The sequence below is a fragment of the Myotis yumanensis genome, unplaced genomic scaffold (assembly GCF_028538775.1).
Source record: "Myotis yumanensis isolate MYYU_CA2020_CCGP unplaced genomic scaffold, mMyoYum1.0.hap1 SCAF_20, whole genome shotgun sequence".
NCBI lineage: Eukaryota > Metazoa > Chordata > Mammalia > Chiroptera > Vespertilionidae > Myotis > Myotis yumanensis.
The window spans coordinates 20,129,436-20,145,342 of NW_027223771.1; the positions used below are offsets into that span (position 1 = coordinate 20,129,436).

Below are 15,907 nucleotides of genomic sequence, written 5' to 3' on the forward strand. Positions count from 1 at the left end.
TCAAGATGAGGGGGATTTTGAGGAAGCTGCTGCTCTTTGTCATAATGATAATACAGGTATTGTTCAGGCAAAAGAGGAGGAAGAATATTTTTCTGCTGGAACTGAAGAGGGCAGTGATATAGAGGATGTGTTGGAATGCTTTTTAGAAAAATTAAAGCTTCTTGGCAAGAGAAAGAGAAGCCGCGGGGGCCGTTCCCGCAGCTCTCTGCTGCCTTGTGCAGCACCAGTTCCACTCTCCCCTCTCCAGATGGCTTTGCAGGAGGCACGAAAGTGTGGTGTGGAATTGGGCATTCATGCCTTCCCTGTTGTGGAACAGGTGAGCCCTCACACGGGACAGCGTGAGCGTGCTTATGAACCGCTTCCTTTTAAAACCTTAAAAGAGTTAAAAACAGCCTGTGCTCAGCATGGGCCCACTTCCCCTTATACTTCAACCATCTTGGAAACTATGGCCTCAGAGGCTCTCCCACCTAATGATTGGAGAGCTATTGCCAAGGCTTGTTTATCAGGAGGGGATTATCTCTTGTGGAAATCAGAATATGATGAAAAAGCTAAAGAACAAGCTTCTCATAATAGAGCTGCCCAGATTAATATATCTTATGAAATGCTGGTAGGTGAAGGAGTCTATGCTGATACCCACAACCAAATTCAATACCCCCAGGAAGCTTATGGACAGATTAATGGAGCTGGGATTAGAGCCTGGAAAAAGTTACCCACCTCTGGTCAGAAAACAGAGGAGCTCTCAAAAATTATTCAAGGGCCAGATGAAAAGTATCAGGATTTTGTCTCTCGGCTATTACAGGCTGTTGGCCGAGTAGTGGTGGATGGAGTGGCTGGCATGTGAGTAGTTAAACTGTTGGCATATGAAAACGCCAACACTGCCTGCCAAGCTGCACTGCGGCCCTATCAAAGACAGGGGACTCTCTCAGATTATATCCGCATTTGCGCAGATATTGGTCCCTCATATATACAAGGAGTTGCCATTGCAGCTGCATTAAAGGGAACCACCATTGAAGGAATTCTTCAGCAACAATTTAGCACAGGGAAAAGTCCAACATACAAGTGTTACACTTGTGGAGGAACAGGACACATAGCAAAACAGTGTCCTTCTAATAAAGGGGTTAATAAAGGAAATGGCAGAGGTCCCAAACAACCTGGACTATGCCCTAAATGTAACAAAGGAAAACATTGGGTAAATGAGTGTAAATCTAAGACAGATATCCAGGGAAATTCTTTGCCTCAACACCAGTCGGGAAACTACCAAAAGGGGCCAGCCCAGCCATGGCAAATAACAGGGGCATTGTCTATTTACCCTCCTATCCCTGTGCCGTCTCAAGGCCAGCAGGTTGCACAGCACCCACCTGCCACAGAAAGCAAAACGAATACAAGAGCTATTCCGAGCAACCCCCGGAAGTGCAGGGCTGGACCTTGGATCCATAGGAATAAGACATTCTGTCTGCCCTGGGTGCTGCCCTTGCCTACTGAAATAAACAAAATATCATTAGATTTAAAATCTTCCACATAGAGAAGAAATGACAATTTCCTTGCATTTCTGATACAGCTACAGCAAATGCCACCGGATCTGAAATTTAAAAATACGTCTGGGATTTCTGTGCACGTGTAAAGAGAAAAACTGGCTTGGAACTAAGGCACGCATTGTCCGATTTTGGACATTTAGATAGAGTTCTAAGCTGAAATCTCTTTACAGATGTACAAAATAAAACCCAAGACTGATTATTTCCTAACAAAAATAGCAAAATTTGACCCAAAGGAAAAAAGATGCTGGCTAGATTCTAGCAGCAGGATTGGCATTTCCATAATAAAGAACAGTTTTTAAATACTAATAAAGGATATTAAAAAGTTAACTTCAAGGCCAAAAAGGAAATTCAGTAAAATTGTCTCTGTTACAAAAATTTGCTAAAGAATATGCCTTAAAATAATAAATTGGATTTAAATCTCAAGAATTATTAAAATATATTAATTATAAAAATCTAAGTAGCCCAGGTAAAAGACAGCTATGCCCTTTAATTAAGGCTGGCTTCCCAAAGCAATTTCTAATAGAGGAAGGGCTAGCCTCCCTTCCCCCAACAGAGCAGGTAGGCTAAAAATTTCCTGCCAGTGACAACTTTTAAAGAGAGGCTTGCTTCTCAGTTTCCCATCCTTAGTAGAAAGAATGTAACTAATTTGCATTTTAATGGTTACCTGTTTTCAGTCAATGGCACCCTGAAGCTTTGAGAGTTTACTAACTTAAATTAGATATTCTGAAATAACAAAATGCTAAAATATTAGTCTAAATTTCCCTCAAGAAAAATCTAAAGGACAGAATTAAATCTATTGATTATATCTTGTATTTTTGAAGTTTATTCTTAAAAATGTTACTGATTGAGAAATGCTAAATATTTAACTTGCCAGCTAAGAGTTTATAGTTCTAGTTAAATAAACTAGGAGAAATCATATAATTATAATAAAATTTCAACATTTGTCTAATTGAAAAAAGAGGATAAATTTTATAATCCCAACCAAAATTTTTAAATACAAAGATCAGTTTTAATTTAATTGATATCTCTTAATAATTATAAAAGGTATATAATCTTTAAATTATATATACACATATATATTTAATACTTTTTTAAGTTAGATTTTAAAACTATAATCAAGAAATGACTTTAGGACATTTCATGGGCCCTGAAATGTTTTCAAAAGTTTATTCTCTCTTCTTAAAGGATTTTTTAATAAAGGCAATTTAATATACTTGAAATCACATAGAAAGCTTTATCAAATAAGTATTAATAAATATATATTTTAAGTTTTTGACTCTAAGAAAGGGCAAAACAAGTTATCTTATTTAATATTTCTTAAAATACAACAGTAGAGTTTTAAGATATATTTTAAACTAACAAAAGCTCATTAATAATTTTTAATATTTTACAACAGCATATTATACATTTATTCCAAACAAACTTACAAACTAATTGTTTGGCAGCAATTTAATAAGAACATGAAAGGATTTTATCCCTTCCACTATGTGGAAGGCCCCCTGGGAAGGCACTAAAGTATTCTATATTGACCTCTCTTGACCTTTTTGCCAAGGGGGTCCCTCTTCCAATTGCCTACAACTGTTACCTACGCTCTCTGTTCATACTGAGGTTAAAGCCTCATGGTGGCTGGTACCATAGATCTGTCTCTTGCCCAATAGCGTAAGCTGGGCCCTCTCTGGAGAACAAACCTGGGTTCCCCATGATCAATGCCAGGGCCCAGCCAGCAGGCGAGGGGATCCCAAGGCAGTTACTGGGCATGGAGGCCACAGGGGCATACGCTACCAAGGAGACACCCTGCTTGGCCCCAGAGGATGGCTGGTTAGTCAATGACGGGTAAGACCCCTCTGGGAGGGGAGACCTAAGACAGGCACAGTTGCAGGGGGCCTCAGGGGAGAACTTGGGGGTCAACAGAGGTGGGGCAGAGATCCTCACCCCCCCCCCCAACTATGCAGGGGCTTGAACACTCGCCCCTTCTGAGGGAGGTCTCCTGCCCCATGGCTGCTGCGCTTCCCAAGCCCAGCTCAGATCAGGACCTAGATAACAGAAAGAGACTTAGTCCAGCCGAAATCGGTACCCAGATAACAGAGACTTGGCTAACAGCAACTACCCTATATCTAAATCCAGCTTAACACCGGGAATGCTCAGGGCCCTCTCAAGGATACAAAATAATTCTTTCCATTAATATTTACAGTATAAACTAAGATTGTTATTAAAGTATTAAATTTGACAGTAAAATAGTAGTCAAGTTTTCAGATTAATTAAAATTATTCAAAAAGTATTAACTATAATTATCATTTCATGGTAAAATTGCTTAACATACAATAAACCTAAAGTAGTCATATTTTTGTACAAAAAATTAAAATTTAAAGTTATCTAAACTTCATTATATAATTTCCAAAAGCCTCCCAATAATTAAATTTTTAAAAAAGAGGGGAGGATAGTGGAAATATAGTGGAAGAATACCATATAAGGAAAAATATCCTGTAACTAATTTACATCTAGAAAAATTTTTTCATTTATAATGCTAATAACAAGACACCCATGAAAATATATATGGTGTCAAATAAGCCAAAGGAAAATCGTTTGGACAAAAATTAAAAGAATCACAAGTCTAAATTATAGATATGATTCCTTTATTAACCTTTGGTCGAGAATACGTTTGTATATTTTCAGAAAACAACTCCAAGACCATGTGGATTCCTGCAACAGAAGAGAATTATCAGGACTGCTCCAGCCACAGAATAGCAGTGTCCCCGTGAGACAACAAGAAGAGAAGCAGTCCAGAAATGAAGATGGTGAAGACGCCTTATCACGCTAGCGGTCAGCAGCTGTGCGTCGCTGCAGGTTGCCCAGGACCAAACCAGAGAGGGTCGGACCTGCATTGCCACCATTTGTCCACCATCCAGGACTGAAATATTACTGCTGACATGTACACATAAAAAACTGTCGGACACTGAAACATGAACTTCGCCTAAAAAACAAAGAAGGGGGATCTGTTGGGGGCCAGATGTAAGCTGGCAAGGTCCTTGCACGTGAAGGGGCTAGCAAGGCTGGGACCCTTACCCACACAGTTTTCCCACACTTGTTTGGATGTCGTTTATCAGTAGAATAAGAGCAACATTTGTAGAATGAGAACAGCCTTTCATAGCTTACCAAGAAGTCTGTAACTATTTACTGAGATATGCTGTACTGAGAACTTGTCCTTCTGCTGTGTCCCTCCCTTAGAGATTAAGAGGAACAAAGAATACGTTCCTCTTGATAGACCTCCTATTCAGTGTGTTATGTATAAATAGTATTGTGTGGTTAATAAAGTTGCTTCAGTTCATCAAGAGAACTGGGGTCCTCCCGACCCCACTTTCCTGTCTTTCTTTCTTTTCTCAATTCCCACCTCCCTGCCTCAGCCCGGCTCAACCCTGTCAGGCTGGCCCTGACACTGAGTGACTTCCAAAAATAGGAACCAAATGTAATATATTATATACATGTGTTCACACTTGTGAAATATATGTCCCCCAAAGATATATATACTACAGGGTGTCCCCCCAAATGTACACACACTTTAACAGCTGATAACTCAATTTTCACTCCATTTTAGGGTTAACAGATTTGACGTAATGGGTGAAGCCAGACTGAACTTTGAGCAAAGAAGATGTATCCTCTGAACTTTCTTTTGGGGACACATAAAGGATGAGGTGTCTGGCACAGAAAGGGCCACATCCAGGCATCAGGGCTGCTGTTGACAGAAGATGTGAACAAACAGAACGCAGTGATTCTTGGTGTTTGCGATTCCATTGTTTCCTCAGCAGCAGCGCCTGGACCAGTACTAAGGAAACCGATGGAGGTGCAAACAATAAGAATCATTCCTTTGGTTTGGTGTTTGTACATATCTCTTTACATAGCTTCCCTGGATTCCTCAACTTTATCTTTTATGTATCCCCATAAAGAGCCTAGTGGAGAAATTTTTTTTTGTTCACAGCTTAGTGTGGCTTCACACATTTTTTCCAATAAGTTAAACTTGAAAAAGTATGAAAATTCAGTGAGTTATCAGCTGTTAAAGTGTGTGCACATTTTTTTGGAACTCTACTTTCTGTTCCATTGGCAGTCATTCTCTTCCACCGGAGTCTCACCTGTGTTTCTATTTGGGAAAGGATGGGTGCCTTATAATTATGTTCAAAAGGCAGTCATTCTTTTCCTTCAGGAGTTGATTTATTATTTCTTTTCACTGTGTTCACATTTTTTTGGACCACCCTATGTTTACACTCCATAAGGCGTCATTCGTTCTTATCTGTGTTTATGTTCCATCCGGAAACATTCATGTTTATTGGGAGACTGACCTCCATGTACCTGTCTTGGGGGACACTCCATGTTTATGTTCTATCAGGAGTCATTTCTTTACATCAGGAGTCTCACCTGCTACTGTGTGTATTTGGCCGGTTCCTGACACATTTTCTTTCCTCTTGCTTACTAAAGGTGCTCATTGTGGGATGTACTACACCTGGTGATTTGGGCTCTATAAAGATTTTTTTTCCATTTGAGCTAAGGTACTGGGAAAGAAATGTTAACATAGTCACTACTCAGAGCACTTTGAGTTCTGTATCAAACAGCCATTGATTCTTGGAACACACAAGGATGGGTTTGTAATAAAATGAGATGTAAAAATGAGTTCTACTTTTCCTCACTGCTCGTCACTGGCAGTGCTGTTGGGGGGTTGGGTCTCTGGGCTCCCTGCTCATCCCACCAGTCTCCCCGGCCCCTGGAATCCACCAGCTCCCTTTGCCAGCAGGTGAGAGCATGGGAAAGCGAAGTTTCCTGTTTACCATGCAACAGCGTTTATTTTACGTTCCTATTGGTTGAATCCCATTTTTATATGGGATTTATATCAAAACAGGAGGTAAGCTTAAAGTGATCTCTTGGATGTTTCCAAGCCTACTCAACCAGGAAGTGTCAGAAGAAGGAGGCAGGGAGGAAGGCAGGTAGAGATCCCCCCCTGACCTAATCTAATGGTGTTCTGTCCAGCTGTCACCTGCATGCCCCCTTCCTTCCTCACCAAACCTCTCCTGTAAGGTGCCTCCTGTCACTTCCTTTCCTATTCTTTCCTAAGGTGCTGCAGCTGTGGGAACCGCCCACTCAGCCAAGCTGCCCTCCCCAATGCTTTGAGCAAAACTGAGCAGCGTCACCTGCAGTCCTTCTCCCCTGCACCTTTGACTTTTGCAGGATCTGACACTGGCCAGTCACCCCTTGGAGCTCTCAGCCTCTGTCCCATGATTCTCTCTCCTCTGGGACAGGTTTTTCAGGGCTCACACTTGCCAATCACTCTGTCACTCACTCATTCCTTCCACAAACACTCATTGACTGGTTCCACCATGGAGGTAGCTCCCTCCAAGCCCCCTCTGCAGGGTTGACCACCTGTTCTGCTAGGTCTGACGCTCCCCTCCTAAGCTTCTAGCCTGAGGTCAGCTGCCTTAGATCCTCTGTGCAGGCTACAGGCTTCCACCACTCTCCCTGGCTCCTCTGGGCTCCCTAATTATTCAAACAAACCAGCAGGCAATCACAGAAGCCAAAAACCTGTGGTGCAGGCTGGACCCCACCTCTCTCCATATCCCACATTTGATAGGTCCCCTGAAACTAAGAATGTGTGTGGAATCTTCCCACTCCATCTTAGATGACTGTCCTCATCCCAGGTCCCATACACACCCCATTCCCTGGGTCTTGCCAGGGACTTGTCAGCTGGTCTGCCTGTGTCCCTCAACTTTTCAGTCCTATGGCACCTCTCGGCATTCACCCTGGGTGACCTTCCCTTCTAAACCTTCCCTCCCTCAGGCTCCACACTAGCTACTCCCATCCCTTCGTGGTCTATCTTCTCCATGGGTCACCTCAGAATGCACCCAATGCTCTACCACCCTCCAGCCCAAGACAAGCTCATACACATCTGCCACTTTCATTGCAATCTTCCCAGAAGGCTCCAAACACCTCAAGCCCCAGCCTCTCCTGGGAACCTCCAGGTCTGTTTCCAGCTTTTATGTCCCAAAGACACCTCCAACTCAAAATGCTCAGCACATGGTTCTCCATCCTCCCCCCACCACAGCCTCTTTGTTCATACTCTCATCATCTCGGTCCCCCATTCAGACCTGTGCTGTGCCAGCATGGCCATAGGTGAACCTGAAAGTGTGGGGGGCGGCAAAGGTGAAGGATTAAAGAAGAAAGACAAGAGAATAAAGCTGGGGTTAGGTGGGATGCTGCCCTCTGAGTAGAGAGAGAATGCCACGGCCTACAAGCTGAGTCTATTTTTATAGCCAGATTCCACGATGCAAAGTAAAGGCATTGTCAAGATGTTTACAACGTTCTCCCAGGTTTCTAATCTACTCAAGCACCTGAACTCTATCAAGCACCTCCCACAGCCTACCTCACTTAGCGACACGAACCACAGGTTCGGACCATAAGGTCAAGCTTACAACTATAGCCTTTGGCTATAATTTTGCCGGGACTTGCATGTGGCTTTCCCATGAGAGGATCTTGTCCTCTAATTAGTCTGAGGCTTGAACCTGTCCAAACACAATAGCCACTCTCCACACAGATCATGTTGGGTATACCCCTCTCTCTTTCCCGTGTGGTATCCATCACTCCCTCAGCTGCTTCCTACTCTGATGTTTTATTCAAATACCCAGCCACACTCAGGTGGTGGGTCCCCTGGGCAGTACCATGTGGTCCCATTACTGAGGGGGCATCCCAAACCATACCCAACTGAGCTCCATAGATGCACCTCTACCATGGCCTGAGAGCTCTGTGATCTGGGGAGTGGGAAATACCCAAGTGACAGCTCTGGGCTGAGGTCTGCCTGCAGAGAGGGTGGGATCATCTATGGGACAAGGGGCACTCCCCCTGGGGACAACAGCAAAGTGAGAAAATTAGAAAAGGTTGGAAAAACATCGGGAAGCATACAGCCAAGTGTTTATCAACCAACCAGAGGAAGGGGAGGGAATATGTTTATCTGTATGCACACACACACACACACACACACACGTATATATACATGTATGCAAACAGCTCATTGATTCCCTTAGAAAGCTCTCATTGATTTTGCCAAACAGGTGTATTTATAGCTAACCTATGCTTGCCCTCAACTAACAGATGAGAGTGGTTCCAAGGTGAATGTTGAACGATGATTTCTTTTATGCTGGCAAGTAAAACAAGCTGAAGGTGTCTATGAGAACCTCACTCAATTAGGTGGTCCTTTTCTGAATGGCAGCCTATGTTCCTCAATTTCTTATAATGTATTTGTATAGCACCCTGGCCCTACCACTGGCCCTGTTGCACACCCATCGGCCCCTGTGTCATTCATGGAATGTTTTATATTTGCAACCAGCCCTTTCACCAGGTCCAGAGGAACCGAACTTTCTGTCCACCAACTTCCCTGATGCCTGGGGGTGCTTACTTTCATTCACTGAGCAGCTACTGTGGGTCAGACTCCTTCTAAGCACTCTGTGGGAATAAATGGATTTACTTCATGTAGTTCCTGTTAAATGTGGTGACAAAAAGGGTGACTGACTCCCTCTTCCCAATTATCACCAGGAAATGATTGAATGAGAGACAGGCATGTCCTCTTACACTCTGGAGGGTGACCCTGTAGAGACTTGGGTGAGGGTAGTGAGGGTGCTGAATATATGCAACACTGGAGGAGGTGGGACAGATGGAAGACGAACTTTGTCATGCCCACTCTTGAGCCTCCCTGGCACAGCCCTACACACTGTTATTCAGGCCCTCTGGGCAGATATCAGCCCTGGTCCACCTGTCAAGGCACAGGATGTGAGGTGCTCAGGGAGGCAGTGAGGAGCCAGTGCCCCAGGCACCCCCTCCTCCTGCTCCTCACCCCCAGCCTGGAGGCTGCAGCTGTGAGTCCCTTCCTCCACTGTGGCTTCATTGCAGGAGCTTAGGAGACGGTGATCTGGGCAGGTGGGCAGGGACCAGAGCTCTCCACACTGCCTGTGAAACACTCACCCCCAGAAATCAGGGTGAGGGCAAGGCTGGTCCTTCTGGGACTGCAAGGGAAAACCTCTCCCAGCTTCTGATAGTGCCAGGTGTCCTTGGTTCCTTGGCTTGGAGACCCATCCTCCCCACCCAATTCTGTGTCCAAGTCACATGACCTTCTTTCTGCCAGTGAGTCTAATTTCCCTCTTACAAGGACACCTGTCACTGCAGTGAGGGCCCAGCCATCCAAGACCCAAGGCCACCTCTGAACTTGATTACAGCTGCAAAGGCCCTATTCCCAAATAAGGCCACGGTCACTATGTCCCATCCGCATGGATGTGGGGACACTGCAGAACACACCTCAGGACGGGTATCACACCGCACACGGAGACATTGAGGCCCGAGGTTGAGTGGAAACACCAGTCTCAGAGCAGCAAGCTGAGTAGAAATTTCCTGTAAATACTGGTAAATGCACGCCCAGGCCCTAGGGCACATTTTCCTACGGGCATGAGGCCTCTGTACCAGGACTTGCAGGGCTTTCCTGTGTGAAGTGAGAATGCATCTCTGCACTCACCTACTCAGAGCATAGAGTTCTGACAGTGGACACATTGCAGCCTCCCGCCACCAGGGGGCGACGCGTCCCCCCTCGCAGTGCTCTGTCCTCCAGGCATCTCCCGGAAGTCCCGCCTCTGCCGGGAGTCAGCAAGGTTTGTCCAGTAGACAGCAGAGTCCAGGGGTGCAGGCTTGTTTGGCCTGAGTGGCTGCTGGCAGTGCAGGGCCCTGAAGCCTGGAGGGGGACGAGGGCCTGGGGGCGGCGGGCGGAGCCCTGAGGCGGCTGCCCTGCAGCGAGAAGGTTCTGCAGGCGTCCTTGGAGGGCAGCCTCGTTGGACACATGCTCCCTGCAGGGAGTCCATCAGCTTCTGCAGCAAAGATGGGAAGTGGGGGCCGCGGGGAGCGGGCTGAGGACTCTCCGCTCTGCATGGACCAGCTGCTTAGGGAGGCGCCTTCTGAAGTCAGGGTTTGGTTTCTGAGAAAGACTGCTCCTCACAGGCCAGGCCCGCCCTCCCCGCCGAGGGTGATGGAGCCCTGCGCCTGCCTCTGCCCTGTGTGGCCCCAGCTCAGGGCGCTGTCCCAGGGTTTTCCTGGGCCCATGTCTTCCTGTGACGGACCGGGATCCTCCTCAGGCAAAGGGTTTGGGCTCAGGCAGAATGTCACCAGGTTGTAAGAAACGCCATAGACACTGACCACCTGCAGCAGGTCATGCGTCCACTGGACGTGGGCCCAGGAGGTCATTGGTCCACTTGGCACATCAACCTTCTCTCCAGGCATGAAGGACACCAGATAGGACTCGTTGCAGGGGCCTCATCATAGTGCCTGGGAGCTTGGCGTCCCCTGAAACCTGTGCCAGAGGGATGAGCTCTCAGGATGCGCGTCCATGAAGCTCCAGTTCTGTGGTGACAGGAGCGTCCTCGTGGGACCCAGAGTGTGTCACCAGATCCGGGGGATGGTCCCTGAGCTGCTCTTGAGTCATTTATTAATCAGACATCAGGTCTCTGCAGAGTATGTGCAAGTCCCATCAGAGCTCATATAAGTGCTTAATAACTTCAGCAACATGAATGGTATTGTTTGTTTTAAATGCTCTACTAAGTTACAGGTTATATTGAAGACACCAAATTCAAAATTTTAGATAAATTGACATAATTAATTCCAATTGTGTGTTGAACGCATTCAACCTGAGTAGTTTATAAATAAACTAGAGGCCCAGTGAATGAAATACATTCACTGGTAGGGTCCCTAGCAGCTCCCTGCTGACAGCTGGATACACTCTCCATTCCCCCAGCCAGCCCCGCCCCCTTGTTGAACTCCAGGGCAACTCCCCATAGAGTGGACACTTTGCACGCTATTATGTAAAATTATTTTTATGTCTGCAGATTTCTAATTTCTCTTTTCAAAAATATATTTCTATTGATTTCAAAGAGGAAGGGAAAGGGAGATAGATAGAAACATCAATGATGTGAGAGAATCATTGATCAGCTCCCTCCTGCAAACCCCACATAGGGGACTGAGCTCGAAATCTGGGCATAGGTCCTGACCAAAAATCAAACTATGACTTCCTGGTTCGTATGTTGACTCTCAACCACTAAGTCATGCAGGCTGGGTAATTTCTCTCCTCTCTCTCTCTCTCTCTCTCTTTCTTTAAGTTATATTTGAACTTAATGCCCTGGTCATAGTATGCTCTTCAAGTTGATTTTCATGCAGGGGCTCCAATAGGGAGTTTACAGGTTATATTTATTATTTGTTCCCTAAAGAATATCCCCTGTCTATGGACACTGGCCTCTCTGAAGTCATTCTCATCTGCCCAACTGGCCTTTCTCTGGAGTCTTGTAGCATTTAGTGTTTGCCCGTCAGCAATGACAGGTGTATATCACACTAACCTGTCTGGTTGAGCTCACCTGCACCCATAATTGAAGGAGCCCCCCATAACCTGCTCTACCCCTCAGGTTTACTCTTCCAGCTTCAGTTCCTCAGAGTTTAATCTTTTATGACTAGTGGCCAAGTTGCTGGTCACAACTTCTAGTTCTGTTTCCGGGTCTTCCTTCCCAGGTCCAGCAGGACTGTGTTTGTGCAGGACTCACTTCCCAACTGGACCTTCGACACCACTCTATGCCTCCTCCTCCAGGCTCAGTGGGCATGTCAGAATGAGTGTCGTTAGATGTGCAGTGTTGCAGACAGAGATGTGTAGTGGTACTTTTCCAAGGAGCCAGATGGCTCCTTGCTGAGGCAGTCCGCCCTAGACTTAGAAGAAGAGAGGGTGTGCTTACATGGGAGGCTCCAGTGCTGTGGCAGATTGCTCTGTGCTGCATCTCCAGTCTGTGTTGCTGTGTATCAATACTGTACACTCAGACTGGTTTCTAAAGTTTCTGTCCTGTGGGCCTGTGCATCCTACCATGTGCATAATGATGCGTTGATTTTAAATGTACTGACTCCTTCAGCATAAGCCAGCTGTGGGCAAACTGCGGCCCAAGGGCCGGATCCGGCCCCTTTGAAATTAATAAAACTAAAAAAAATAAAAGACCGTACCCTTTTATGTAATGATGTTTACTTCGAATTTATATTAGTTCACACAAACGCTCCATCCATCCTTTTGTTCCAGCCCTCCGGTCCAGTTTAAGAACCCATTGTGACCCTCGAGTCAAAAAGTTTGCCCACCCGTGGCATAAACACTACAGCTTGTTGAAAAGGAGGATCCCTGAGAGTAACTTGCTGCCACAATTGCCAGGTGTTTGCAATAACGTTTCGTCTGTTCCATTGGTGCAGGTGGAAGCTCCCAGTCTGGAGGCCACAGTGAGGAAGTTTGATGACGTCTGTAAAAAGGGCAGTGAAGGCAAAGAATGTGACAACCTGTTCACCATCATTGCCCATTTGTATGACTTCCACCTGGTACGGTCTCTCCTCATATTAGTCATTTTGAAAAAACTTACAAGAAATTTCAGAGAAATTAGTCATTTTGGAAAAAACTTACAAGAAATTTCACAGAGAAATTAACACATTTCGTACCGCTCAGGAGTTTTCTCGTGTTTCCCTCGTCATCTGTTAAGGACCGCTCACGAGTGTTCTTGTTTTTCACGCCCAAGGAAAAAGGAGCGAATCTAGATACTTATGTAAATTTTGTTTGATCCCTCTTCATAGAGGAAAATGTTTTACGCAGTACCATATGTTAAAAAAGTACTAGGAACTTCAATTGTTTAATTGTTTTTGTAAATAAAAATGTTATAATTATTGAAAAACAACACCTAAAGTGCATTATGATGATTTAAATAACGTGCAGTTTGCCCAAAAACATGCAGTCCCTGGTGTATGTCTTAGAGATTTCTATGCGGTACGCAATGTGTTAATGCTGGGAAATATGGGCTTGTTGTTGAGAAAAGAGAATGTTTTGTCACTTTAAGTGATCACAGAGACCCAGGCCAAAGCCAGCGGGGCAGGTGGCAAGTTCCAGGACAAGGCAAGGTATGATGGGTCACTCGACCTGCCTCCTAAGTACCTAAGTGTTCATAAGCTGCCTGGCACATAGAAATAAGTGGGGTGAATGCTATATTTCATTTCCTAGTAATCTGCTATCTTCTGCTTCTGTGATTTGATTTTTTACTCTTTAAAACTAGAGGCCAGGTGCACAGATTTGGCTCTCCGACATCCCCCAAGCAGTCCCAGATTGCTAGAGGGTGCAGGCCTGGCCGAGGGACCCCACTGGTGTACGATTGGGCCAGGGAGGGATCGTGGGAGGGCTCCAGGGCGTGTCTGTCCTATCTAGCCCAGTCCTGATCAGCTGGACCCCAGCAGCAAGCTAACCTACCAGTCACAGCACCTGACCCCTGGTGCTCAGTGTGCATCACAGCATCTGGTCAATTGGTGGAATGGTTGGAGAGACAATTAGCATATTAGGCATATATACATATATATATATATATATATATATATATATTTGAGGCCCAGCACAAGGGATTCATGTACTAGTGGGGGTGGGGGGGCATGGCCTCCAAGGATCAGCCTGCGGTGGAAGTGCCGGTCATTCTGGTCAGCACTATAGAAGCGCGCTAACCACCATGGGACAGATCCTACATTGAGTTTTGGCCCCCTGTTGGTCAGTACGTTTTGTAGTGACTGGTCATCATTCTGGTCGTTCTGCTGTTTGGTCACTGGGCTTTTATTATATACTAGTAGCCCAGTGCACGAATTTCATGCACTGGGGTAGGTGGGGTGGAAAGGAGCCCCTCAGTCAGGCCTTCACCCTTTCCAATCTGAGACCCCTCAGGGAATGTCCAACTACCTGTTTGTTCCCACACTTTTAACAGATAACAGCTCCATTGTTGTTTCTTTCTTATGCTTAACACCATTGGAATTAGTAGGTATCCAAAGTGTGTATACATTTTTGGGGGACACCCTGTATATCTCTAGTCAGTGGTGAAAGAAACCAACAGCAGATTTGGAACCCCCAGACAGGGAACCTTGCTCATTCCCCACATGTCTCCCCACTTCAGTTTCCACCTTCGTGGGCAGCAGGAGAATTGTTTTCTCTCATTAATTCGGAAAAGCACGTCCTGTCACTCTTTGCTCCGCAGGAGTGCGCTTGGCCCCAAGCAAGCAAGGCTCAGTCAGGGTAGCCTTCACTCATGGGTTCTGGCACCCAAAGTGCACATTCCTCCTCTACAGTCGCCCCGACTATCCCACTGTTTCACTGAGAGGACGGAATTCCTCTCTGCTTCTGGGCTCTTGATCTTGAACGCTGACCGAAGGCACCTCAGAGAGGGTCGCCCGAGCCCACCAGGTGTGTCTGTCTGCACCTGCTCCTGCCTCAGAATCTGCATTAACTCCCCAGAGGTTATCTCGTAGCTGCACTGGCCTCTGTGGGAACAGGGCATCACCATTCTGCCCTCTCACTGTCATCTCACAGGCACCCACCTACAGCACCCAGAACACCCAGACACTCTCCAAAGGACGTGAGCGCATCAGAGGGGATGTGTGCACATCCTGTGGGGGTGTTAGGCATGCTGGGTTGATGAAGTGCGGTGGAGAGGTGGGGGGAACTTGTGCACGCCTTGGTTTGCAACTGTTGCAGGTGTGGGAGGGTGACAGTGTGCTGGGGGATGTTTGCATGCCAGGGGGTATGTGCACACCGGAGGCCTCTGGCTTTGCAGATCCACAAACCCCCATGGTGTGGCCAGAAGGACGTCAATCTGGCCCGCCACGGTGGCTGTCCCTGAGATCCTGCACCTTCTGGGCCAGGAGGAGGATCTTGCGCAATCACTCCTGGGTGCTGATGGCTGCCTCCCCGCTGTGAAGGGTCACGGATCCGAGTCCCTGGACCGTGCACAGCCTCAAGCGCTGCCCCCCGCCCGGCAGGGTCACAGATCCAGGTCCTAGGACCGTGGGCAGCCTCAAACACTGCCGCCCCACCCGCGAGGACATGGATCCAGGTCCCAAACTGCAGACAGCCTCAAGCATTGCCCCCCACCCAGCAGGGTCACAGATTCGGGTCCCAGACTGCGGACAGCCTCCTGTGCTGCCCCCCTGCCCACCAGGTCACGGATCCGGGTCCCGGGACCACGGACAGCCTCAAGCACTGACCCCGCCTGGCAGGGTCTCAGATCCGGGTCCCAGACCGCAGAGAGCCTTGCCTGCTGCCACCTGCCTTCAGTATGCAAATTAGCTGCCATCTTGTTGCTTCAATGTGGGGGTCCCCACTGGGGTGCCTGGCCAGTCTGGGTGAGGGGCTGATGGCTGTTTTCAGGCTGGTGGGCGACTGAAGCTCCAAACCTCTCCTTTTTTTCTTTTTCCTTCTTATTCTGGCATTTATTTACCTTCTATGCCTGTCACCGGAGCTGAGAGCCGGCTTTCTCTCTGAGGTGGGG

At 46.7% G+C, this 15,907-nt stretch overlaps 1 protein-coding gene across 1 annotated transcript; it reads left to right on the plus strand.

Moving 5' to 3' along the window:
• The first annotated feature begins 247 nt into the window (after window positions 1-247).
• LOC138998403 (endogenous retrovirus group K member 10 Gag polyprotein-like) lies at window positions 248-4,353 on the plus strand. Its single transcript, XM_070400502.1, is given in 2 exon segments — window positions 248-1,410; window positions 4,209-4,353. Coding segments are annotated over 2 exon segments (1,308 nt in total).
• Window positions 4,354-15,907: the final 11,554 nt, after the last annotated feature.